This window comes from Varanus komodoensis, unplaced genomic scaffold, assembly GCF_004798865.1.
Source record: "Varanus komodoensis strain SLA01 unplaced genomic scaffold, ASM479886v1 scaffold11, whole genome shotgun sequence".
Classification (NCBI taxonomy): Eukaryota; Metazoa; Chordata; class Lepidosauria; order Squamata; family Varanidae; genus Varanus; species Varanus komodoensis.
Window position 1 is genome coordinate 31,311,326 of NW_025335317.1, and position 24,471 is coordinate 31,335,796.

The window sequence follows — 24,471 nt, forward strand, 5'->3', positions numbered from 1 at the left end:
CTTGGGAAGATCTGTCAGGATTATGAAAAAAGATGCCAGAAAGATGCATGAGAGACTTTTGCCTCTTGTGAGATGGTACAGAATGGGGTTCTGTGGTTTTCGGCTTTCTCCCAGCAAGTGCACTTTGATCCAGGGACTGAGAAATCCCTATATTCTGTCTGGGAAAAGAGCAGAAGCCTATTGGAACAAGATGTTGGGCTGTCTCTTGCCTTGTTGCCAACAGCTGAAATGCCTTCTTCTATTGCTATGAGATTCCATCTGGTACAAAAAGGGTGGGAATTCGTACATTTCTGGACTGAACTGCTCCACTGAAAATTATTTCCACAGCTTATTTTGAGCCCAAGTTTTGCTCTTGTTTATACCTGGGACTATTTTCAGTGCCTAAAACATGTGAAGAAATAAGAGAATGTCTTTGGGAATGTGCAGAGGTCTCATGCAGCAGGGGAACTATAAACAGGCTGGAAGCATATGGCATCAGAAGGCTAGTAATAGGGTATTACTATTTTTTAAAAACCCAGATTCATCACTGAGATTAGCACTCAAGCTTGCCTAGAAAGGTAACCTTCTGACCTAGAAGCTTTTGTCTCTAATCCAGTGATGAAGGTGGATTATGTCTTTCCCCTGAACTCTGGGCATTCACCATCTTTGTCAGTCCTGTGGAAAGCAAAGCATGTCAGCAAGGTGCAATCTTCGCAGGGATTTCTCTCCCCGTCTTTGCAATATTTCCTCCAGCACCACCAGTCACCAAAATGTCTCCTGGAGTTCCTGCTCTCACAGTAACTGGCCCATTTTTACTTATCACTGCTGAGGGCTTAGCTAGACAACTTATTCCAGGATGGTAGGGCAAGAGAAGGGATACTTAGCTCTGCCCAATTAGTGTTTATTCAAGTGGGCACTTTCTGAATGGCCGGGTGGGCATTTGGTTCAAGTGAAGTTTGCTGACGGATACTAGGAAAAATCTAAGGAGGGGGCAGAGCCTGTACAAGCAGCTCGCGTAGTGTAGTGGTGTCACTGGTTTCGCATGGGGGAAGACACAACACGGCAAGCTCGAACCTCGGTGCAGGGGGTGGAAGGCGACTCCTCGGGGTGCCTCATTTAATCACATTCCTATGGTCCTACTACTTTAAAAACATTTCTTTAGCGCCACCAAGCCTGCTTGGCGCTGCCCAGACGCCCTGGAGCTGCCCGCCCGCCCGCCCGCCCGCCCGCTCTTAAAGCCTGAGCGAAGAAGAGCTCCAGACTGCGGGAGGAAGCTGTCAAGCAAAGAAAGCCCGCGCAAGGCTGCCGAAACAGAGCCCAGTGGCGGCCGGAGGCGACGGAAGGGAGAGCAGCGCAAGAGCGCTGACGGGAGCAGGCGAGCCGCCCGCCCTGGCCCAGTGCCACGGAGAGGAGGGGCAGCGAATCCCCAGAGCCCATTAAAAACCAGGCTTAGCCGAAGCCAGGGGAAGAAAGCACCACCATAGAAGGCAGCGGGGCGGCGGAGCAGCGCAGCCACGACCTACGGAGCTTCCAGCGGCGGGATTCTCTCGCAGGGCCCCCACCACGACCGCGAGCCAAACTTTCGGGACTGCCTCCCGCCGAAGCGCCACCAGGCCCCCGGGACCGCCGCAGACGCAGAGCGCCGAAGGACGAGTGAGTGAGCGAGCGAGCGGGCGCGCGCGCGCGTGTCTGGATGAGGCGGCAGGAGCCGTGAGCAGTCCAATCTCGCCACCAGCCAGCCCGCCCGCCCGTTTGCCCGCCCGCCGTCTCTTCGCCCCTTCCTCAAGATGAGTGCTACGCTCCCGAGCCTCCTGGCCTCTCTGGCCGTGTTGCTCCTCGGCAGGATGGACCGCCTAGCTGACGCCTGCAGCTGCTCCCCGGTGCATCCGCAACAGGCGTTTTGCAATGCAGATGTAGGTAAGAAAAGGACGGCCACCCTCCCCTTCTCTGCAGCTCTCCTAGTGGCTTCTTGCGTGGCGAGAGCCGACCCCGTATATCCCTCTCCTCTAGGAGATGCCTTTTCTCTCGCTGCTGCAAACTCACTTGTTAGCAGCCAAAACAACCCCACCCCTTTTTCTTGCAAGAAAAGAGCCGCGGTGTGCGTGGGCATGTTGATTCCCTCCTAGATCCGGCCAGCAGTTGCTATTGTTAACGAGGGTTTCTGACCGCTCCGAAGATCGTTAGACTGTCGTTCTGCGATCGGTTCTTTCTACCCCCCTCCCCGGTCGTTTATTTTTTATTTTTTAACAATAACAACACGACAGCACTGCAAGAGCCGTAGCGTCGCTCTCCCTTCTTTCTCGCCTCCTCCCCCTCGCCCTAGCATGCTCGCTCTGACCTGATCCACAGGAATTCATTTGAAAGCACAGAGACAACCGCGGACTCAGATTCCTCATATTCTGGCCGTGGCTCTCTGCCTACAAGATGTAGGCTGCCAGGGACTGGGGAACAGCTTCGAGACCGAGAGAGAAGTGGAAGGGAAATGACCAGGAGATGGAAACTTCACAAAGGCGAAGGGAAAGCATAGGGCCATCTTCTCTGTCAGGGGGGAGTGTGAGTGCTTCTTTCCAATTTGCATCAGGGACTCTATCAATATGTAGCATTAAGAGAAAGCCTATGGCTAGAATGGGGTGGGGGAGATAGCCATATACCCCAAAGCCCAAAACGAATGGGCATTACAGGTATAGCACAGAAACATGCTAGGCAACTCTAGTTTAATTTGGGGTGTGCACAAAGTTATCATTTCTATTGCTTGAACTATAATATTGTTTTAGGGTACTGCAAGATATTCCATATGAGCTGATTTGAACAAACAAACATGCAAAAAATATTCCTCAAAATGTAGGGATCTTGCAATGTTTCCATGCTGGGCCTGGAGAGAATCAAAGCCTGCAAGGAAATCAAATGGCCTGGAGTTCTTTTGACCTACAGAGTCAAGGAGGGCAGAGAGACAGATGGAGGGAGACATGGATGAGTGTGATGGCCCCAGCAGGGAAGCTGCGGGACACAAGAAGGCTTGGGTCAGCACAAAGCCGAACCAGATTTCCATCACCTTACCGTGCATAAATGTATTTGCAGCCTTTTAAGTGCCTGGCTTAGAGGAAAGGAGCTGTTTTCCACCCTTGGAAAAGCTTTGTTCTGTTGAATCCCCACCCCACCCCCGGCTTCATGCCACTCTGTTTTTGCTTTCAATGGTATGTTAAAAGCCTCAGCTTTTTACTTTGGGGTGCCCTAGGCAGCCTTCCAGGAAAACAATATTCTTGTAACTAAGGGGCCTTTCCTTGCTGCATCACCATCTGTGTATCCTTCCTGTGCAGTAATCAAGCTAGAGGCCCAGCACCCTTCAAAATATACATCTTTCATCATGCCCAGAGCTTCTGTTCATTGGCTTGTTGTTTCTCCAGGAAACAGTCAGTGTAGCAATGTTTGGTGAGAGGCATAAAGCCACAATAAGACTATTTCTTAACAGCTTCCAACTTCATGCAACAGTTTTGCTCTCAGCCTTAAGAGCCTGTGATTGGCCCAGAAGCAAAAAAAAAGAGCTTCTTTAGCATTCATACAAATGGATTCTGCTTTGGAATCCTTTCATTATCACATGAACCAAGGAATCAGGGCAGCCTTCTGCTTTCAAAACCTCTGATCATGTGGTCCAGTTAGTCAAGGCATAAGTTAAGACAAAAGTCTCACCAAACCCACAAAATCTGAGTGTATAGGCCCTGGAATAAGTGAAATAATAATAAAGGAGAGCATGCTCTTGAGTTTGTGTCTTTCTGCTGACTAACCACAGAAGGCTCCCAAAGAGCTGGGATTAGGGAAGAGGGCTTCCAGGTTAGTGGGTGTGGCCTGAAGATACTGAGCCTTTTTAGAAATTAATCCGTACAAATTGGTGGATGTCATTTCCATAACAGAGAGAAGGAAGAGGAGAGAGTTCAATGGTGGAGCACCAGCATCATCTACAGAAGGTCCCAAGTCCAGTCCACAGTATCTTCAGGAAGGGCTGGGAAAGAAGCCTGCCTGTGACCTTGGAGAACTGCTGCCAGTCAGTGTCAGCAATACTGGGCTGGGTGGACCAATGATCTGCATGCCTTGGTCTCAGTGGGATTAAAGTCCAGTGGTAACCTTCCCCAGCCTGATGCCCTTTGTATGTATTGGGTCATTTGCTGGCTGGGAATTACGAGACTTGCAGTCTAGTATATTCAGAGGGCACCAGGTTGGAGTAAGTTGCCATGGGGCCTGTCTGAGCTAGGGAGACTGGATGGCTCTGTCTGTTCCACCTGCTGACTTGCTAGAGTACAGGTCTTTAGGGGAGGCTATTCACAGCTGCCCCTCCTCTCATTTCCTTCCCTGGTACTAGCTTTCAGTGTGAGTAAAGAGATGTCTGCACCATGGCCTGCTGCCCAGCATGGCTGAGGCCCACATTTAAAAAAAAAATAGCACTGAGTCTTTCCATCTTGATTCAATCAAGGCCTTCATCTGCCGGCTCAGCTAAATGCCGAAGAGGATGGCCTTCAGTTCATTCCTTTTTGTGGTGTCACTACATGTCCCTTGCACTTGGCAACTGGCAAAAAGGACTGAGTGGAGAGAGGAAAGCGTGGGGAAGAAAGAAGACTGTCTTTCCCTTTTAAACTAGGCAGTGTGTACTGGGTCAGTCACCAGTTGCTCTTTATTAGTAGGCGTTGTCCTTCTCCCCAAGTTACTCGGCTTGGAAGCTACTAAAAGGTTGGGCCTGCCAGGGCTAGGCCTCAAATTCCTTTTTTCCGTGAATAATCCCCTTATTAAATTTTAACGTATTAAATAAACAGCCCTGGCCCCAGCTTCTAGATCTTGCTCTAGAGATGGAATTTGGAAATACTTTGGCAGGACAGTCTCTCTGCTGCAATGATTGTGTCCATTAGAAGTTCCAGATTCCCTGCGTGCCCCAAACTGCCTTTCCTGATTTTGTAATGTGTCCAGAAACTGAGTGGCTGCTGTCAGCAGCAGCAGCAGCAGCTGTCTGTGGTTTCTTTTTGCTTTCCAGGATCTCTTCCATCCATGGGAGTAAACATTTCTGAGATATGAGAAGTGGTTGTTTGCATCCTCCCTGGAGCACATACTGTGAACATATGAATTCTTGCATATAGAGATCTTATGACAGCTCCTTTGACCCCCTGGACCCCACAAGGTCCTTCTGGCTCCTTGAAACTAGCAGGAAAAACCTCACTTTACACTCTCATTGGGACATTCCTTTTAGCAGAGTGATTCCCAACCAGGGATATGAACCAGGATATTTAAGGGTACTCCAAAAAAATGAATAATGGTGGAAATAACAGCAACTGTATTAATTACAAACATTTTGCTAATATGAAGGGTACAATTTAGGGAATTGGGCTGCCAAGGGGTACGCAAGTGAAAAAATGTTGGGAAGCACCGTTTTAGCAGAACAAAAAGCCTCTTGGGTTGCCATGCCACAATTTCCACAAGGCTAGCAGCAAGGATTTCATGAACTCTGTGTAACTTTTGGCTCTGGAACTGGATCACACTGCTTAATTTGTTCACTTCTGTTTAGTATCCATTAAATTGCAGGCCAGGCTCTAGTGTACAAGAAAGCAAGCACAACACCACTGGACTACTGAAGAAAGCCAGATAGCCCAGGACTGGGCAACTTGTGGCCCTCTAGCTACTATTAGCCCTAGTAGCCAACGGTGGGGGTTGTAGGCCAAAACATCCAGAGGGCCCCAAGTTACCCCACTCCCCTGGTGCAATAGTCTAACAACAACAGGAAAACATCCTGGAAGCTATGCCCCCTCCTTACCCCAGTAATTTCTAATGTATTCTTGAACCAGTATTTCCTAATTAGCTGTTTTAACAATAGGGAAATGTGAAAAGATACTGGGATTTACTTAAAAAGTAATCTTCCTACTTTGTACTCATCCCATGTGAAGGAGCTTTTCAGACCTTTCATTTTGTCATAAAATCACATTTTCATGCAATACCAAAGGCCCTTGAGGAATCCCATGGTATTTCTTTGCTTTCTTTCAACATTCATGACAGTTTCCAACACTAGAGGTGCAGAGATGAGTGTTTGTTATGGTATATCAGTCAGCAGGCACCTTTCCTGATGTACCCACTAATTTATGTGCAAGTGTGTGTGAGAGAGAATGAGTATAATCATCCAAGGATAGTTCCCACAAAGGAAAATGAATCAATTTAGAGCTAGACAGGAATATACAAGTCATAGTAGACAATGCCACATGGGGAATGATACGACACAGAAATACATGGTAACAGGGTAAACCATAGTCACAGTGCACAAATTTGAGAACTAAACTTAGCTACTGAGTAGAAAGAACTGTGCATGAATTCCAACTGGATGGTAAAAAAAAGCTTTGCTGTGCCATCAGTAAGAAGGTAGGCAGAGTATTGGCTTTCTGGACTACAAGAATTAGGTGTTGAATCCAGGCTTTATTCAAAGAAGCGAGGACAGCAAGAGTGAAGTCTGGATAGTTGCAGATTCTCTACTTCCTTCAGCCTTCACAGCCCAGATTCCATTGTCTGAAACCAACAGTAGGTGCCTTGTTGTTGTTGTTTTGGAAGACTTCTATAGCCATGGCTTACCCCAAACTAGCTTCCCAGCATGGTTCACTGGTTAACGGATGAACAAAAGCAAAAGTCATCACTGTGAATTGTCAGGGAAACACAGGTTGGCAAGAAATTCTGCTAGAAAAAGTCTGTGGCCACTAGAGAGGCAACCTGTACCTGCTGTTTCAGTGAGCACACTTTTCTGGAAACCCGGGGTGTCTGCAGCTTTTATTTTTGAGGCATAGGAAGTGAAGAACATAGACAGTGGCCTTCTACCAAATCACACCATTGTTCTGTTTAGCTCAGCACTGACTGGCAGAGGCTTTCCAGGATTATGGACAGGAGACCATAAGGGTTGAGCCTGAGACCTTCTGCAGGTACAGCCTGTGCTCTGTAGCCATACTCCTTTCCAAGAGATTGCAGAGCTGGGGTGGGCAACTTATAACCCTCCAGATATGGCTGGACTGCAACCGTCATCAGCCCGAGCCAGCATAGCCAGGGGAAGCGATGATGGGATAATGCAGTTCAACTGTATCCAGTGGGTCACATGAATGGATTTTGATTGGTGCCCTCCTTTCCTCTGCTGCCTTCTTTGCAAGCTTCCTCTGTTTGCATAGAAAGATATGGATAGAGTGAGGATTTGGGGTGGGGGCAGAGGGTCACACTGCTAGTATCAAATGATTGTGCAGTCAGTGGGTTACATATCCCTTGCATGTGCGCACTCACGGATTCGCTCCTTCAACACTCAATAAAGGATAGTACCTCTCACCACATCTGACGACGGCAGACTAGCTCAAAGGGAGCAGCAGAGGCAAAGGAGTTGCATCTTCTTCCCAGCATCCATTGCCTCATGTGGCTCCTTCAGTCTGTTCCACAGCAGGGCTGAGCATGAAAAGAAATCTGTCAAGAGTTATTAGCCATAGCTTAATGGAGGCCCCTGTTCAGAGGCAGTATACCTCTGGATTCCAAGTGGATACCAGTTGGATACTGGGAGCAAAGAGCAGGGGGAGTGAAAGTCCTGCTTGGGAGTTTCTCAGATGCATCTAGTGGGTCATCAGACAAAACGAGCCTTTAACAGGGTCTTCTTGTGTTCTGATCCCATTTTCACTCACATGTGCAGGAGTACAGCAGTATGGAGACACATGCACACTTGTGTTGTTTCTCCTTCCCCAGGAAACTTCTTGGCTGACATGACCCACCGAGGAACAACAGATGTCTGTTTACTCTGCTCACATTCCATTGCTCTCGCTTGTAGTAGAGAGTCCGTAGTGTTCGGTTGCAGCAGCCATGCTGTATTTTACTGTGTTCATGGTGGTGACAAATGACATTGCTTTCATGCCATCAGCCACAGCACCAATTCTTGGGGCCTTTGAGTGACTGGGCTTCAGTCCAAATCTGGGAACTGCAGGAACAGCTTTGCACAGCACCCTGCAGCTGAGGGCGCGATGGTCGCCTCTTTCCTTCTGCTCCTGTGACTGCCACAGAGCTCCCCACACCCTGCCCAACTGCTCGTTATAGCAGATCAGCGCAGGACTTCAGGAAGCTCCCCTCTGAGCCCTTGCAGCACTTCCCCATGGATAAATCACACAGCTGGGTCTAGGCTGTGTAACTCTCAGGATTAAAATAGTCACATTTGCAGGTTTATCTGGAAATGCCCTCCCTCTGCTCAGCCCCACATTCCCTTTCCTTTGCAGGCTGGCACTGACCACCTGAACCCCGTAAACAGTTCTGCGTGTCTTAAAGCAGGGGCTGTCTCTGCACAGTGCGGATTGGCTGCTCCTGATAGTGTTACTTAGGAACAACAACGGTTCTCCAAGCAGTTTTCTGCTGTACATTTTTCTTTTGCTTTTAATTCATTCTTAACAAATGACCATTCAAGTGCATGGATTTTCACACAGTACTTTCAAAAATAAAAAGCAAACATTGTGTAATATGTGTATGTGTACAGGGGGGAGGGCAAGACTGACGGCTGAGTGGGTATACAGTTTACTTGCAAAGGATGCTTGCTATGTGTTTCTTCACCCTCACGCATGCATGCATACATCCAGCTCAATTCCTAACCTCTGTTCCCAGGATGCCCAGTTTGGGTACCAGCCCATTCCACCTACTGTCTAAACTAGGCATAATTAAGGAACCTGTGTCCTGACAGATCCGAGACTCTAGTTCAGGTCATGAACCAATTTCTCCCCATTTGACTGATTTATTGTGATTATTCTTAAAGTACTGGAGAAATGGCAAATAAGCAATGGCTAATACATTACTAAAATGCAAAAAATGTTTGCAGCAGGCAAAAAATACCCTGGCATACTGCAGCACAGCCTGGGATCATAAATGGGATGTATGTGTTCATGCAGGTGTGTTACATTGCTGCAGCTTCATACACTGGAATAGTCAAATTCTATGCTCAAAATAATTAGGGCATATTTGTAATAATTTCTGTTTGCATTCATAATGTATAGCTTTTCAAAATACAAGATGTAGAAGCAGGGACTATGTTTTTGTAGGGACAGCTGTAAAACTCTACTACAGTTGCAGACATTTTTCAAAATCATGGTCACAAGAAGCCAACTCTGATTTGTTTTGAGATAGTGGCTTCCATCTAGTCAGGGATGTGCAGCTCATAGTTTTTCCCAAACTGGGACAGGACTGTACATTTCAGGCTACTGCAGATCAATGGGATGAGAAGCTATTGGCCAGTTTTAGCGGTTTCAGCTCATTCTTCTTGTGGCCTTCATCTAAGAGCTTTTGTTCTTTAGTAGGATATAAATACTGCATAATAAACAAATCTGCTTTTGGCAGAGCCATGTTTAAAAGTGCCATTTTTGTGAGGCTGTTCAAAGGCACAGATGACATTATTAGTATTGCTTCAGGGAGTTTATCATAGTGTACACAGTTCCCCCCCCCCTTTTGTTTCCACACAACAACCTTGCTAGGAAGGTTAGGCTGAGCAAGGATGACAGGCCCAAGGTCACTCAGTGAGTTTTATAGCTCAGTGGGGATTCAAACCCAAGCCTCCCCACTCATTGTTCATCTTTCTAACACTGCACCACAACTGGGGCTTTTCTATATGAGCCTTTTAACCGACAACTTTACTGAGGTGTTTTCTTCCAGATTATTTGCAAGATTTCCTTTGTGTTATTTCTATGGTTTCCTCCTTTTATTTCTGCCTTTCTATAATCTGTATTACACAATGACTAGTTGGTGCTGTGGTATAATAGAATTGCACAAATGCACCAAGGATTACGACCACAATTCACAGATATACCAGATTCCCCTCCTTAGGGGAAAACGGCTAAAATTGCTGCACAGTTTGTCCACCTTGTGTGAGCTACTGTGAGTGAGGAAGCACAAATGCACAATAAATGCTTAGAGTAGGAATGGTGCCACTCTCCTTTTTTGTCCCTTAGAAAAGTATTTCTTAGTACATGGTGTAATTGTAGAGGAAACACAAAACATACCTCCCTTTGCAAATCAGTTTTCCCCCCTCATATTAGCATTCAATATTATCATCTTTTTTCCAGCATTTCTCCACCCACAAACAAGCTAGTATTGCTACATTTTAGCACCCCTCCCTCTTTTTCATATATACATAATTAAAATGCATTATCTGAGCTGCACCCCCATCTTTCCTCTCCTATGGCTAAACTTGTTGCACACCTTAGGGACAATGCAGGTTCACCTGCCATTTTTCTTCTCTGTTTTTATAGATGGGAATAAATCATTCCAGATCTTGATTTAGGGGCAAGTGTCACAGCAAGCTTCAGTGGCATATTTTGGAAAGATTCAAGATTACATTACCAGAAAAATAAAAATAATATATGTTAATACTATATAAGTACTTTAATACAATTTCAATTCAGGTTAGTCATTCCAAACACCTTTTTAAGTAAAGGGATTGGTACACCTTTTATATAAGCCCACCAGTTTTTAACAAAATATAACAGTAGTTAATCAATGGACAGAAGCAGTAAGCTGGCTAAACAAACAAGTACTTAAATATCTGAGATCTGACAGCACAATACATTAAACATGTAGTTTGTCATTGTGTGCCTCCTTTCTTAAAACTAAATAGCATCTATGGAAGTCCTCACCCCACCTGGAGGAACTGGAAAAAGTTCAAACTAGCAACATTGACTGTCCCTACACCTTGCAGGAGTACTTCCAGGTTCTGAAATCTTCCAAACCAAGGTTGACAGCTTCTCATTTGCCAGCTACAAACTCTGCAAAAGTGTGCAGTGGTCCTAAGTGTACTGTCTTCTGTTCTTTGGTAGCTTGGTAGAAATGCTCTACGGGCATTTGTCACCACAGGCAAACTGGCTTAATCATTATTTCCTATTAGTGCCCTGGGAAATGTAGTTTTCTTACATAAATCTCAGCACCTTCACCAAACCAAACTTCCCATGAGTCTTTGGAGGAAGAAACCTTGACACTAAGCCCTCATAAAACCAATATTTACCTTTACAGTGCAGTTATGGAGTTAAGGCAGCTTCTCTAAAATGGGGGAAGCTGCCCACTGGTTTCCTGGCACTTCAGGCACACCAGCCAAGCAGGAATGGTCAGTGCATCTTTTCCTTTCTTCACACTAGAGGTGGGCAACACACGGCCCACTTTCCCCAGTGCAGCCCTTGATCAACCAGACCTCCTGTGGTGGTGCGTCCCTGCTTTACACACACCCGTCTTACTTTTGCAGTGTTTGTGCCTGGTGAATAAGAAGCTATCAACTTTGGTTTTGATGATTTCAGAACCTGGAAAGGCTCCTACAAGATGTGGGAGCAGGCAGTGTTGCCAATTTGAACTGCATCCAGTTCCTTCTCTGTGTTTTCAAATCCCCTCAAAAACACCTAACTAACACTCTCTACCCCTGGCTATTTAGGCTGCATGTTTGGCATTTATAAGTGGCTTTGGTTATCTCCAGGGCAGCAAGCAGAGATGGCATAAGAATATAAGTGGCATCCTCATCGCAGGACTTTTTTCTTTGTTAGAGGGAGATGTACAGGATCCACAGTAGCCACGATGAGGAAAAGGGATTGGCAATATATTGCACATGGGGAATATGGTTACTGTTGTCTTGAGCTCAGTTGTGCTTGTATGGTCAACAGAGATGTTAACTCTGTCTGTGAGATTTAAGAGCTAGGGACTTGGTGTGCATTAGAAACCAGGAGAACCCTGATCTGCAATGAATTTTTCAAAGTCCTGTACAGTAGTACCTCGATTCACGAACGCTTCTGTTCACGAACAGAAAGTTCGGCCAAATTTTGCTTCTGTTCGCAAACTCCACATCGGGTGACGAACACGATCGCAGCCATCTTCCCTGCAAGAGCACGATCATGGCCATCTGCCACGGCCATCTTCCCCACACCGTGACCACGTGTCAAGAGTGTGTTCAAGCAGGGAAGATGGCCACGTTTGTGTTCGTGCAGGGAAGATGGCCACATTCATGGTTTCAGGAACACGAACGCGGCCATCTTCCCCACTCTGACACGTGGTTGCGGCTTCCTCTAGTCGAGATTGTGGTCGCAGACTCTCCCTCCAAACAATAGCCTCCTCCCCACCTACCTTCCCGTCCTCCACATCAGAAGTCACCTCAAGCAAGGTTACTGTTCTCTCTCTTCATACTGTACTGTACTGTACTTTGTTTCATATTTTTATGGTTTAAAAAATTACATAAGGTTCAGTGTAACCTCATTTACACTGAACCTTATGGGGAAATTTGATTCGGTTCATGACCAATTAGGTTCACGACCAGAATTGTGGAACAAATTAAGTTCGTGAACCGAGGTACCACTCTATTTTGATTTGTTGAAGGGATGGCGATGTGGGTAAACCGCAATGGTTAATGACGGGAGAACTCTGACAGAGCCTCTGGGTACTTCCAGACAAGGTTGATATCATGCCAGCATCCTGCCTCATTCACAGGATGTTATGGAGGTCCTGAACAAGCTGTCTTCACTCATCCTTCTCCTATATTTTCCTAGCATCTCTTTGGTCTTTTTCCTTGCCTGGGAAAATCAGTCCAGTGAGAAAAGGCAAACCAGCTGGGCCATGCCCAGTGCTAGGAGTTGTCTACCCAGAAGCACTCTATGTTTGCTGTTCACATTGGATAGGGTCGTCCAGAGCTTTTCTTGCATTCTTCCCATTCTAATGGGAAAGGAAAGGAATCAGGGGCCCCATGGCTGTGTGCCATGTTGGAGAAAATAGTTGAGGCAGGGGCTTTCCCTGAAGCACAAAACTATGCTGAAGGCCGGATGGGGAGCTGCAAGGGCCACACCGAAACCCTGGACAGCCATTACCTCTCTCTGCAGTAGAATGACATGCTTGGTGCAAGGTTTTTATGGTGCCGTTGTCTCACCTTGTCAGTGAAATTTTACAGGAGGTCTAGGCATTGTCTTCATCATTGTCTTCTCCACCGCCTCAGCCACCACCGCCTCCTCCTCCTCCCACAAATACCCTCTCTGTGCTTTCTTACCCCCGCTTTGGTCTTTTTTATTGCTGCAAAAAATCTGTTAAGCAGAAAAACAGGGAAGAGTTGCACAAGGCCTACTGATTGGTAGTGCTAGGGACCATCTGCCTGGAAGTACCCTCTGTCTGCTGAGTAATATATGCATAGGGAGGGGCTTAGAAAGTGAATGGGGAGAGCTAGAGCCTATGGTTTAGAAGATCAACCCTGCTTCTGTTTCGCAGCTCTTCAGGTAGACCAACAAATCCTTTGGACTTCTGTTGTACTTCTTAGCTGAGGATGGTGCCACTACTCCCTCATTTAGCACACTTCCTTTCTGTTTCAGACTCCTTTGTAGTCAGCGCTCTCCAATGCTCAGCAGAGAATTGCTTTAAAATCTTGAATCAAATGCCAAAAGGAACATGAGATGGCTACTTTAAAAAAACCATTTAATCTAAGTCCGTTTTTTCCCTGTGATTTTAATTATTGCTTAATATCCTTTTGTCTAGAATTGGGTGTGCTAATGACACATCTGTTTGTTTAAACCTCAGTCTGTATAAAGGAGGCAGTGAGGTGACATCTGATCGAAAGAGCAAAAGAAGAACATTGGGGACAGAAAGCTAAACACTCCCTGCCAAACCACCTCTCCTTCCCGCAGAGCGTTGTACCACTCTTTTGTTCTCCCAGTGGGTGCTGCAGCCCGGCTGGAGGACAAAGGCACACTTGGGCTTCTGAGAAAGTAAGCCATGTGACGGTGATGGTGGTTGGTGCTTCATTCAACACCACATGGCACTAGTTTCTCCTAAAACCGCCCTTCACACACATACTTAAAAAAGAAAGAATCATCCCAGCTAAGCCATGGTCATTTCAGCTCTCTTTTCTCCAAACCAAACATGTTTCCAGTTTCCTGTTACAATACTAACCATATTGATTGCAGTCTGCCTGTAAGACCATGCCACAATTGTGTGCTGTTGGATAACCCACCTTCTAGACTTGCTATAGCAACTTACCCCAGAGAATGCTGGGTTAGTCTGGCAGATGGTCATAAGAAACTTGCATTCAGTACACCAAGAAGCTGGCAGAGAGCGAGGAAAATAATGGACTAAAGAAGGTTCCAGCAAAGTATAAGACTTTCCAACAGGTCAAAGTGGAGAGAATTGATAGGTGACTCATAATTGAAATTCCACTGAAAGGCCTTTGTCTTACAAAGCTGGAGATTGTGTATTATATCCTTGCATGTCACTTTATTCTGATATTTTACTCTGGGAATCTCTCTGGGACATCTGCCATGGAATCCATTTAAACCTCATTATTACTATGCTTTGCATTGCCAGTGCTTCAGATCTGTAGATTATAGCTGGGATTGCATTGCTATTATGTACTTTTAGACTTCCTGTATTCTGTTTATACACATCTTTCACTTTCTGAAAAGCTTTGCTGGCTTTTCCCATGTGGAAAGGTCTACATTCAAAAAATATAACTGTGTTTATTGCTGGCTTTGAATTTCATATGCCCAGTTCTAATTCACATCCCCTGTTTCTTCAATCTGTTTTATACAACCATACATAGCACAGACACTCTGGACTTGATGGAGATGTTTCCCACAGTTTCAAGTTCGGAAGGTATCCATTGAATAAAGTTGGGTGGATAGCAGAAGACTACATCATATGTCTTGGATTGCTGGGTTTGTCTTGCTAAGTTTTATTATCCCTTGCCATTATCCTTGCTGTGGTACTACAGCACTTCCTGAAGTAAAGCACTGGTAAAGTAAAGCCAGAGTAAAACATTGCTTTCTGTGAGAAAAAGAAAGGGCAAAGGGGCTCCTTATATTAGGCACCTTATATTTTTGTATTTACACTATATTTTTACATATATTTTTTGCATTTACACTGATTTCCCATAGGGTGTTTTAGGCTGCAGAGTACATCTCCCTCAAAAACATAATTGCCAAGTAAGTTCTTGCAACCCCAGTGGTTGAAGTTAGCGCCTTTTTCATTCAAGAAGATACGTTGCCTGAAATCATGCCAACAAAGGCATGAACACACAGAGGCTAGCCTAACAGTCAAGCTAGTTTCACTCAGCTAGAGGTGTAAATGTGGACTCACCCAAATGCAGGGAGCTAAAAGGTCAACTGATTGTCACAGATCTAAAGGCTGGGGCTCCCACCACATGGCTCCCTCAGGTCATTGTTTAGAGAGATCTCTGCCAGCTGTACAGTAATTGGTACACTTTCTTGCATACGTGATAAGGGAGAGCTATGTGTAGCAACCTGTTTCTGTGCCCGGATTGGGTCCAGAGGCTACACATGTGGCCATGTCGGTGCTGTTACAGGATGCCTTGTCCTACATCAGAACATCTCTATTTAAACAGGAATGATGTGCATGGCCCGGCGCAGAATGATAGAATGAATGCTTTATTTACCTTCAGCAGAGATCAAACAGGTTTGCTTGTGTATCTGATACGTTGTCAGCCTTTGGATTTGTACAAATCTTGCAGCGTGGCCTCTCACTGTGTCACAAGCCTCTCCACAACGGATGGTGAATCAGATTTCTGTCCCCCTCCCACAGAGAATGATGCACACCGAACCTCGGAGAGGCTCAGAAAGCAATGAAACTGCTTGCCAAGCCTCTTGAAGACGCAACACAAGGTTTAGGAAATCCTGAGGCATGTCAGAATAAAAGCTTGTGCCCATCAGCAGCGAGCTTGTGAGTTCATCTGTAAATGCACATGCAATAGTTACTTGAAGGCCTCCCTGATATCCTTGTGAGTGCACTCTGTGCTGTGTGCTGTTTTCTGTGCAAAAGCATGCTTTGCGTATTAATAGTGAATATGAGTCTTTCTACATGATGGGTTTATTGTGTGCCTGTGATGCCTCACTCACAGACGTGTGCAGGTGCTTTACACAAGGTTGTCATCCTCTAGGGCCTCTCCCATCACTTGCAACCATTTTAGTAGGCTTTTTCCTAAGAAGGAAAGACTGCCATTCATGAATGGCAGTATGAAACTATTGATGTATTTATGCAATTCTGCTATACCATAACACCACCTACTGGATGTTTAATGGAATACTGTATATGGTAAGGCAGGAAAAGGAAAACCTCAGGGGGGAAAAACATGTAAAAGAGCCAATCTTAATCCCATAAGGGATCTGGAAGAAGCAGCCTTGGTAAAGTGGTGGGTTGAAAGCCTCATATAGAAAAGCCTACATCACCATACTCTTTTCTGTCTCCTTCTACTCCTGCCATATTACCATAATATGGGAAACTGGATTCTGAGCCTGCTATGGCCATCTGCACTTTTTGTGCTTCTGTGGAATGCACCAAAGGCAGCCATGATAAAACTTAAGTCGATTGCGCAGAGATAGAATCCTGTAAGCTATTCCAAAAAGGCATTACCAAATAAGCACAGTAAGAGGTGATCTGGTGTAATTTATGCTTTCCTTTTTCCATCTAAACACACTAAGTCCTGGCCTTGTTGCATGTAAAATGCTAAACCTCCCAGCCCTTTAAAGCAAGAATTTCCCTTTGTGTGTCTGCAAAAGGATGGTAGCACACAGGATTTCCTTTCCTTGATCCTTTCACTAGCCTTCATGTGTGGATATGTACATACACTCTTGCTCCCTTTCCCCTGGCGCTGGCTTGGCTGCATTGCCAGCTGCTTGGCTTAGAAAGTGCAAAGCAGCAGTTCCCTTCTACAAAGCCGCACTGTTGAGAACAGAAATCTTCCTTCTACGAGGTTGCATTTTTTGCCAGTGATTCAGCAGCACGTGAGTGGAAAAGCCTGGAGCCATAACTATTAGCTAGGCCTAAAGACTCTCAGCCGCTGTCACACAATTGCCTAGTCCAGGCCAAAGGCATGCAAGCCAGGCCACAGGCCGCTTGCAGCAAAAAGAATGCAAAGAGGGCACTGAAACTGGACCTCGTGATGAAGACATCATATGTGTAATGCTGGAATATGTCCCTTAGGCAGCGATATTCTCGCTTTTTCTGTGATTCTTGAAACATGGATATGACTAAGTCTAGAAAGAAACAGTGAAAATCCAAGAGCAAGAATGGCTTCCAAGGTCATTCAGTCCAACTCTCGGCACTGCATAATACCTTACCCCAAAATGCACACATTCAGGAAAAGGCTTCGGCAAATAGGGCGGCATAGAAGCTTGCTAAATACATACATACATACATACATACCACTATTAGGACCAATCAATGAATATAATAAAGCAAAGAACCACTGAGTTATGTCACACATTTTCAGGATGGATATTAATGAAAGCTTTTCTGTTTGTTTTTTAAAGTGGGGTATATATTTTTCTAGGTGAGGGCGAGGTTTTCACCCTATGCGGATACATTGGCTGTGTTCACATGTCATGACAAGCAACCTTGTATGGTTACCAGGCTTTGCAGTTTTTTAGACAATCAGACTTGTCATGGTAACTCTCCTCTCTCTTGCCTTATCCTTCCCTTCCAGTCCTTCAGGCAGTAGCCCCAGGGACACTGGAGGGAGGGAAGGAGGAAGCTCCTCACTTTGACAGCTGCATTTGCAAGCCAAAGTCAGCATGTCCTGGCTGTCAGGCGGTCTCTGTTGCACCAAGCGGGCTCATGCCCTGAAGTACAGTGGAGAGGGCAAGGCAGCGGATCAGGTACCCCCACCTCCTCCTCCAGAGGGGATTGCCAGAGCAGGAGGGGGGTGCCTGATCAAAACTCAAGCAAAAGAGGGTGAAACCAGTTGGGCAGCACTGCTGAAGGGAGCTGCACCCCTCTCTGCACCCACCTGAGGGAAGCCCTTTGTGTGCACAGACAGCAGGAGCAGGAATCTTCCAGGCAGTGGTACCTGGCTGGGGGCTTTGCATGCCAGCCCATTCCCCTCTGCCACCCCCTGGCATGTGAGTGGGATGGGTGAGAATCAGCTGGGCAGCGCTGCAGAAAGGAGAGCTGCTGCTCAATGTGTTGATTCTCCCTCTGCCTCCTCCACATACACCAGAGGGAAACCCATCATGCACGTGGGGTGGGAATCAGCTGGTGCTTGTGCCCAGTTGGCGGCGGCAGCTCTGCTCAGCTGATTCCCCACTTACCCCCCTTTCATGCTGCTGCCTGCCAGAGAAGTGTCCCCAAGTGGCTCCTACCCAAGCACCTTTCCAGCAAATGACTGGGACAAAGGAGGAGGCCGTGCTTGCCCCCTTTCTGCTTTTGCTGGCCAGAGAGAGGCCCATGAGACACCTTTCTGGCAAGCAGAAGTGCGAATGGGAGGTGGCAAGGAATCCACTGAGGTGTGCGGCCCCCATCTGGGCCCTGCTGCCCAGCTGATCCGTGCCCCTGGGAGAGAGGCAGCCAGTGGGGGATCCAATGAAGCACACAGTCCCCAGCTGGGCCCGCTGCTCCCCTGATTCTCAGCCCTGCTGAGCAGGGGGGAATGCATGGAGTGGTGCTGCTCCTTTCCCAGCGCCGGCCAGCGGATCGCCCACTCCCACCCCAGAGAAGATACTTGGGGCAGGGGGCAGGTGCAGCAGGGGTTTGTTTCTGTTCTTGGTTTCTAAAACCCAAAGGTACCCTGCTGAAATACCATGGTGGGGTTCAGACAATGTAACAGGCCAACAGAGGTGAAAAAAACACTGTTGCTTGTCATGTTGTGTGAACCTGCCCATTGTGAGTGTGACTTAAGAGTTATGCAAAAGAGATTTCATGGGTTTTAGGCAATTGTTTTCTGGGATGAACTACTCCTCAAGCTATAAGATTTCCCCCCAACATTCCTGGCATCAAATAATGATTCCCACTTTTTCTAGTATATCAACTAAAGAAGGACTCTCTCTCCCCCCCCCCCCCCCCCTCTCTCTCTCTCTCTCTCTCGTTGCAAATCTACCTTCTGGTTCAACTACAATATATACATTGTCTTTGTTGTCTGTTTGTGGCACTCTTTCTTCAAGATCCACTACTAACAACAAGCACCTCCATTTAATTTCCCGTAGTTCACCATTTGAAAGCCGCTCATTTAAATTATCAACTTGTTAAGCAAAGGCTTCAAGGCAATCACAAACAAGTACTATCCATCATATTTGTAGCTGCTCCTCAATATATTGCCTCTTAATTTTCTGTTTTCTAAATGTAGTCAGTTGTTGCAAGATTGCAAATGATTTGGTGGATAGTCGATTCTAGAAATGGCCAATGAGCAGCCCACAAGCTGCATCTAGTTTGTAAAACTATTTTACCTTGTCCCCAAGGGCTGTACTCAATTTTAATAATTTGAAAATGCTTTTTAGTGGCTGTGAGCAATGGAAAAATTCCTCACTTCAGGGTTGCATCTCCTTGGGTTTTGCAAGTAGGACCCCTGCCGAAAACTAAGTAGAGATTATCTGATTATTTAAAATGGTGCTGATCCGTGACTGAGCAAGTCACATCTTGCCTGGCGTCCCATCACAATAGGATCCAACCCTACGTACTTCCTACAGTGCCTCTTGGATAATGTAAGACTGCAATAGCTAGGGTACATCATGCAAAGCTCAGAAATATGCGTCCCCTGAAGTGCCATGGCAGGCCTGCTCGGCATGGATCAGTCTTGCGAATGCAGATGCTGTTCTTGGCGGGAGTGGCCTTGGTTCATCGGCAGGCTATGCATCACTTGCAAGAGACACCCAGATACTTCTGAATGCATGGAACTCGGGTACTTATACATCCCTTGCGATACAGAGGCACAGGGTGGGTGGGTGAGGGCCAAAATAAGTCTCTTACGGAAGAACCTGCAATAACCAGGAGCTGGTCACAGGTGGGATGTTCTAAACCCAATGTAGTATCCAGTCTCCCCCAACCCATGCAGCCAGTGAACTCCCAAACAAAGAAGCCTGCCTCCTGCTTTCTCCACTTTTGCTTACTCTCCAGTTACTGCTTCTCCAGACCTTCATGCTGAATATTTTACTATTTAAGTAACCAAATAAGTCTCCCCATACTGTTGAGAAACACTTACTGTACAGATCACCTTACTGAACTGTGAACTAGCCATGCACTTGCAGGCCACTTTATCAATTGTATGCTAGAGCAGGACTGAGCATATTGGAATATTTTTGGCATAATATCCAAGGCAAGTATAACACGCAATAGCACTTACATCTTTCCTGAATCTATGTGGGGTTCAGGCAATGCAGTGATATACAGTGCATGCAAGGACTGAATGTGGTTTCTCGGTGAAACGTGAGTTGTTTACCATGGTTTATTAGCCGAGCTCAGACAACATTATAACCCACAGTTAACAACAATTAATGCTCAACAGCAACCCACACTCAATCTGTCGTGTTGTCTACAATCCAGACACATCTGTTGCCTGCTGCCTAACACTACTCAGTGTGGCTGGGGTGGGCAACCGTTTTGTCCCTGCTGGCCACAAACAACAGTGGCCAGCAATGTAGGGGTGCACCCTGCATGCATACAACACAAGCATGCACACAGCTGTCTCTTTCTCCTGCTCCCAGTGCCCATCAGGATTACTAGGGGAGAGGAAGCGCCTGTAATCTCATCCTGCACTGCAGCCGTCCTTATGAAGATAGCTTTTTTCTTGCTGCCAGGACTGCAGGGAACAGGGAGAAGGCTGTGACTCGCTGAGGGTGGGGGAAAGTGGACAGGGTGCCTCGAGGGTCCTGTGGGACATACATGGACTCTTGGTGGCCCACGTAAGGACAGATCTTACATTTGACTTGGTAGGTCTCCAAACAGATGGCCAGAACCCATCCATTGAACAAGTTGGGTCAGGGAAAGACCGACTCATTCCCACCTCCTCCTCCTGGTAACAGGTATGGACTAAATGTTCTGGTTCAGCATGAAGGCAAACACCAAGAGAAAATGCAGGGAATTGCAAAGATGCTAATTAGGCATTGTACCAGAACCTTCAGTAATGTTGCTAGACCTTGCTTCAGGGTAGAGAATATATTTTGCATGCAGAGAGTTCCAGGTTCATTCCCTAGTATACCTGTTCTGAGTATCTCAGCTACGTGAGCTGGAGATGACTTCTGCCTAAGGCCTTGGAGTGTCACTCTCTGTGAAAGTAAGCAGTCTGGGCCCCGATGAACATAGGAACAGCGCTGCTTTCGCAAAGCCATAGGTCTCGCTAGTCCAGCATTCTGTTTGCATAGGCGCGATTCTATGTAAGGCTGCCATTTATTTGAGTCATCTGCTGGTGAGCAGGATGTTGAGTCAGGCTTGTGCCCTCCAAGTAACAGCATAAGGAAAAGTTATTCAGTCTTGACACAGAGAAACTCGATACCCTTGAAAAATAACAAAAAGTCCTGTGCCACATTGAAAGCTAACAAATAAATTGTGGCATCTGACAAAGTAAGCTCTGGTTTGGAGAACCTTGTGCCACAATAAATGGGTTAGTCTTTATGGTGCCACAGGACACTCAGTTGTTTTTGTAGCCTGCTGCAGACTAACATGTCTGCTCCTCTGGAATTTATACCCAATTAAACTGATTGGCAACATGTGTATGAAAAAACCAAAGGAAGTACTTTGCAACAGACTGAACAGTTTACGAATGGAATTTGTTGCTACAAGATGTTGTGAGGACCTGCTGATGTTTTTGAGAACTTTAAAAAACTGCTTTCCCTTTCCCAAAGTGTTACAATGGTTGTTGTTTGAATTCTTGATTTCTAAGCATTTGTTTTAAAATACAAATTTCAAGGCCACATAATTGCAGAGGAAAGCTGCAAGTAGGAGCACTGGGCTGCTCAGACTGGGTTCACACAACACAGCAAACAACCCTGTGCTTTTTCTGCAGTGCACAGATTATTGCTCAGTATAAACTTACTGGTTGTATAGTAACCTAGGCAGCATGGCGTCTCTGCTCCCCACTCCGTCCTCCTGGCCCTGCCATGCTTCCCTGAACCCTGTGAGTGAAGAGCCTGGCCTTCCCTCCTGGCAGGACTGTAGTGGTCCAGAGGCAGAGCCCCCCCCCCCCCCCCCCGCTCCCCAGTGTACCTGCATGTCTGCGGCACTTTCTAGCCCCTCCAGCCATGCAGAGATAATTATTAAATGGAAATTAGCAGTTTCACTGTGATGTCCCCCCTTCCCCTTCCATGGATTGTGCTTCCTCCATTTCCAAAAGCAAAGGGAATAAAGTGAGCAAAGACACATCGGTTTGCTAGGGTGCTGAAGGCTGTAGGGATCAAAGGGCGCTCTTGCCAGGGGACTCTAGACTATTTCCATACCAATAATGGTAAATTGTGATCCCATGTCTGGACAACTGAAGAAGCTGTGGTGAAGTGTGAAATCCTTCGAACAGAGGGTTGATTCTGTGGTTTCAGAAAGCCAATCCTGGCACATAAGCACTCTGGAAATAGGTCTGGACAATACAACAAACCTGCAGCAGTAGGTTTCACCATGGCTTCCTGTGCTGTGTGAACTTGCCTGCAGTAGAAATCACAAAATGCAAAAAGATTGAATGGATCACCCAATACGTTAAAGGAGCTATAGGCTGTTGCTTTCAGTCTCCACTGTGGTACAGAAATAAGGGAATACATTTTAAATTCTAGGCAAAGTCCATTCCTAAACAGTAGAGTGCATACTGTACTTCGGCAGGTCCTGTTACAGTGGTTTGCTTGTGTTTACTTTAATACATACGAAGAGCATAATCAAGTTCCTAGGTGTGGTAAACCTGATTAGCTCCCGCTCTCTTTGTGGCACAGTGGTAGTCAGTGTGTGGTTGTTCTGTGGGGGGCTAGTGTGTGTAGACGATCGTGCCTGCTGACAGGGATCCATTTTGAACGTTAGATCATAGTTCAGAATTCCCTGGGTTGAAGGGTAAACTGAGCATCAGAACTTTCCCTTAAAGCAAGTACAAGTTTATGCTGTGAAGCAGGGCTGGGCAGACATCAGACTTCTTGGATCTACTTTGTTTTGTGCTAGAAGCCCAAGATCCACCCACTGGAGCCTGATGCAAAAACCAGACACTTCATTCAAGGACCGGGTGCTTCTGAGCACGCTCTGAGCAAAGAAATTTGTTTTCATTACTAACCAAGCTTGTAGTTTTCCCATACAAAGGTGCACTTCTAGTTGTCCTGTGTATTCCTAATTTCAGCAGCCAAACCTAGGTTTTAGGGGAAATCCCACCCACCCTTTTTGTTCTTGCTATTGTTAAACAAGTGGGAGTCGGGAACCCTTGCTGAACTGTTACAAACACTCAGAGATCTGCTGGTAGATCCTAATCTACCTTCTGCCCATGCCTACGGCAAACTGTTTGCTTGTACGAGGAGTGAGTTTTATCACTGGATTTTGTACCATAGAATGAGTTTGCATAACATGACAACTCATCGTGGGTGGCTAGTTGTACTGGGTCATATTGTTATACAAACCTGAACTGTTTTCTTCAGGGTGACTTGCTCATGGGCAACAAGCCACTTGAATCCATGACTAGTAGTTGAGGCTGTTGTACACACAATGGGTTGTCATTTCATCAGAACCTGGAAAGCTAGCCCACATGGAGCGTGCAGGCTTCTTGGCAACAGTGACAAAAACCCTTTGTTATCATTGCCAAGGTTGTCCAGGCTTCTGCCAGTGCTAGCCACCCCAGAAGTGCCCCAAACCCACTTCTGGTTTTTTTAATTTATTTAAAACATTTCTATCCCATCCTTCACGACAGCGTCTCAGGACGGCTGTCTGTTGGACATTGGCTGAATGTCACTTGTGATTGTGAACCACTTTCAGCTTGCTACAGCTTTTTTCCTCTTCTTCCTTCCTCCACTTTTTACAAATTGCAAAATTGGGTTTACTAGCTGCCTATTGCTATCTCCATTTGACAGCCATTGACAGTACTAGTCAAAGTATCCAAGAGGCACACAGAGGGTCCCTAAGTAGGTTGCAAACTTTTTTAAAAAATTGAGAACACAGTGTGCATAAACTTTTGCAACTGCAGGTGTGCAGTCCTATAAGTGCAGAAATCAGGAGGCTTAGCTGGGCACGGGGCTGGATACCTGCTGTCAGCATATAGTGATACCAGCTCTGAACATTGACCTAAGGGGGCTTCAGATAGGGCTCTTCTGTACTTCCCTTTTTCTTGACAGCTTTCTAAAGGCAAGCTCTCAAGGGAAAGAAAAGGTGTGAGGTATTTTTGTTTATGAAAAGGTGGTGAGATTTATACCCACTTCATGGTGGGATCTGTCTTTATTATTCATTTGCTTTAGTGGTCCTTATAGTCCTGCATATTTTGCATTTTCCCTGAGATTCTAGCTGCTCAAGAAAGTGGAAAAGTTCACCCTACCCCCTTTTCTGGCTCCCCTTTGAAAAGGGATTTTGACAGGGCAATGAGTAGTTTTTGACAGAGATGCATACAACCACGTGTCCCTGTCCAAAAAATAAATCAAAGAAGTAGTGCCCATTGTATGCACACACACAAAAATAAAAGAAATTAGTATTTGTCAGTCTTGTGCCTCCTAGGCATTTTGAAGGGATTGTTAGTGGCTGTCCAAAGGGAGGTAGCTGTCAAGCTGAACTTTTGATCTCTGGGGGAAAAGGGGGTAAGGAGGA

The 24,471-nt window shown here is 46.1% G+C and overlaps 1 protein-coding gene across 1 annotated transcript in view; it reads left to right on the forward strand.

The window, feature by feature from the left end:
• Positions 1 to 1,276: 1,276 nt before the first annotated feature.
• The window catches only part of TIMP2 (TIMP metallopeptidase inhibitor 2), a 36,496-nt gene continuing 13,301 nt past the window's right edge, over positions 1,277 to 24,471 (forward strand). The window contains exon 1 of the mRNA XM_044419869.1: positions 1,277 to 1,896. Within this exon, the coding sequence (XP_044275804.1) occupies positions 1,767 to 1,896 (130 nt within the window). The 5' untranslated portion in view covers positions 1,277 to 1,766. The remainder of the gene's footprint in view (positions 1,897 to 24,471) is intronic.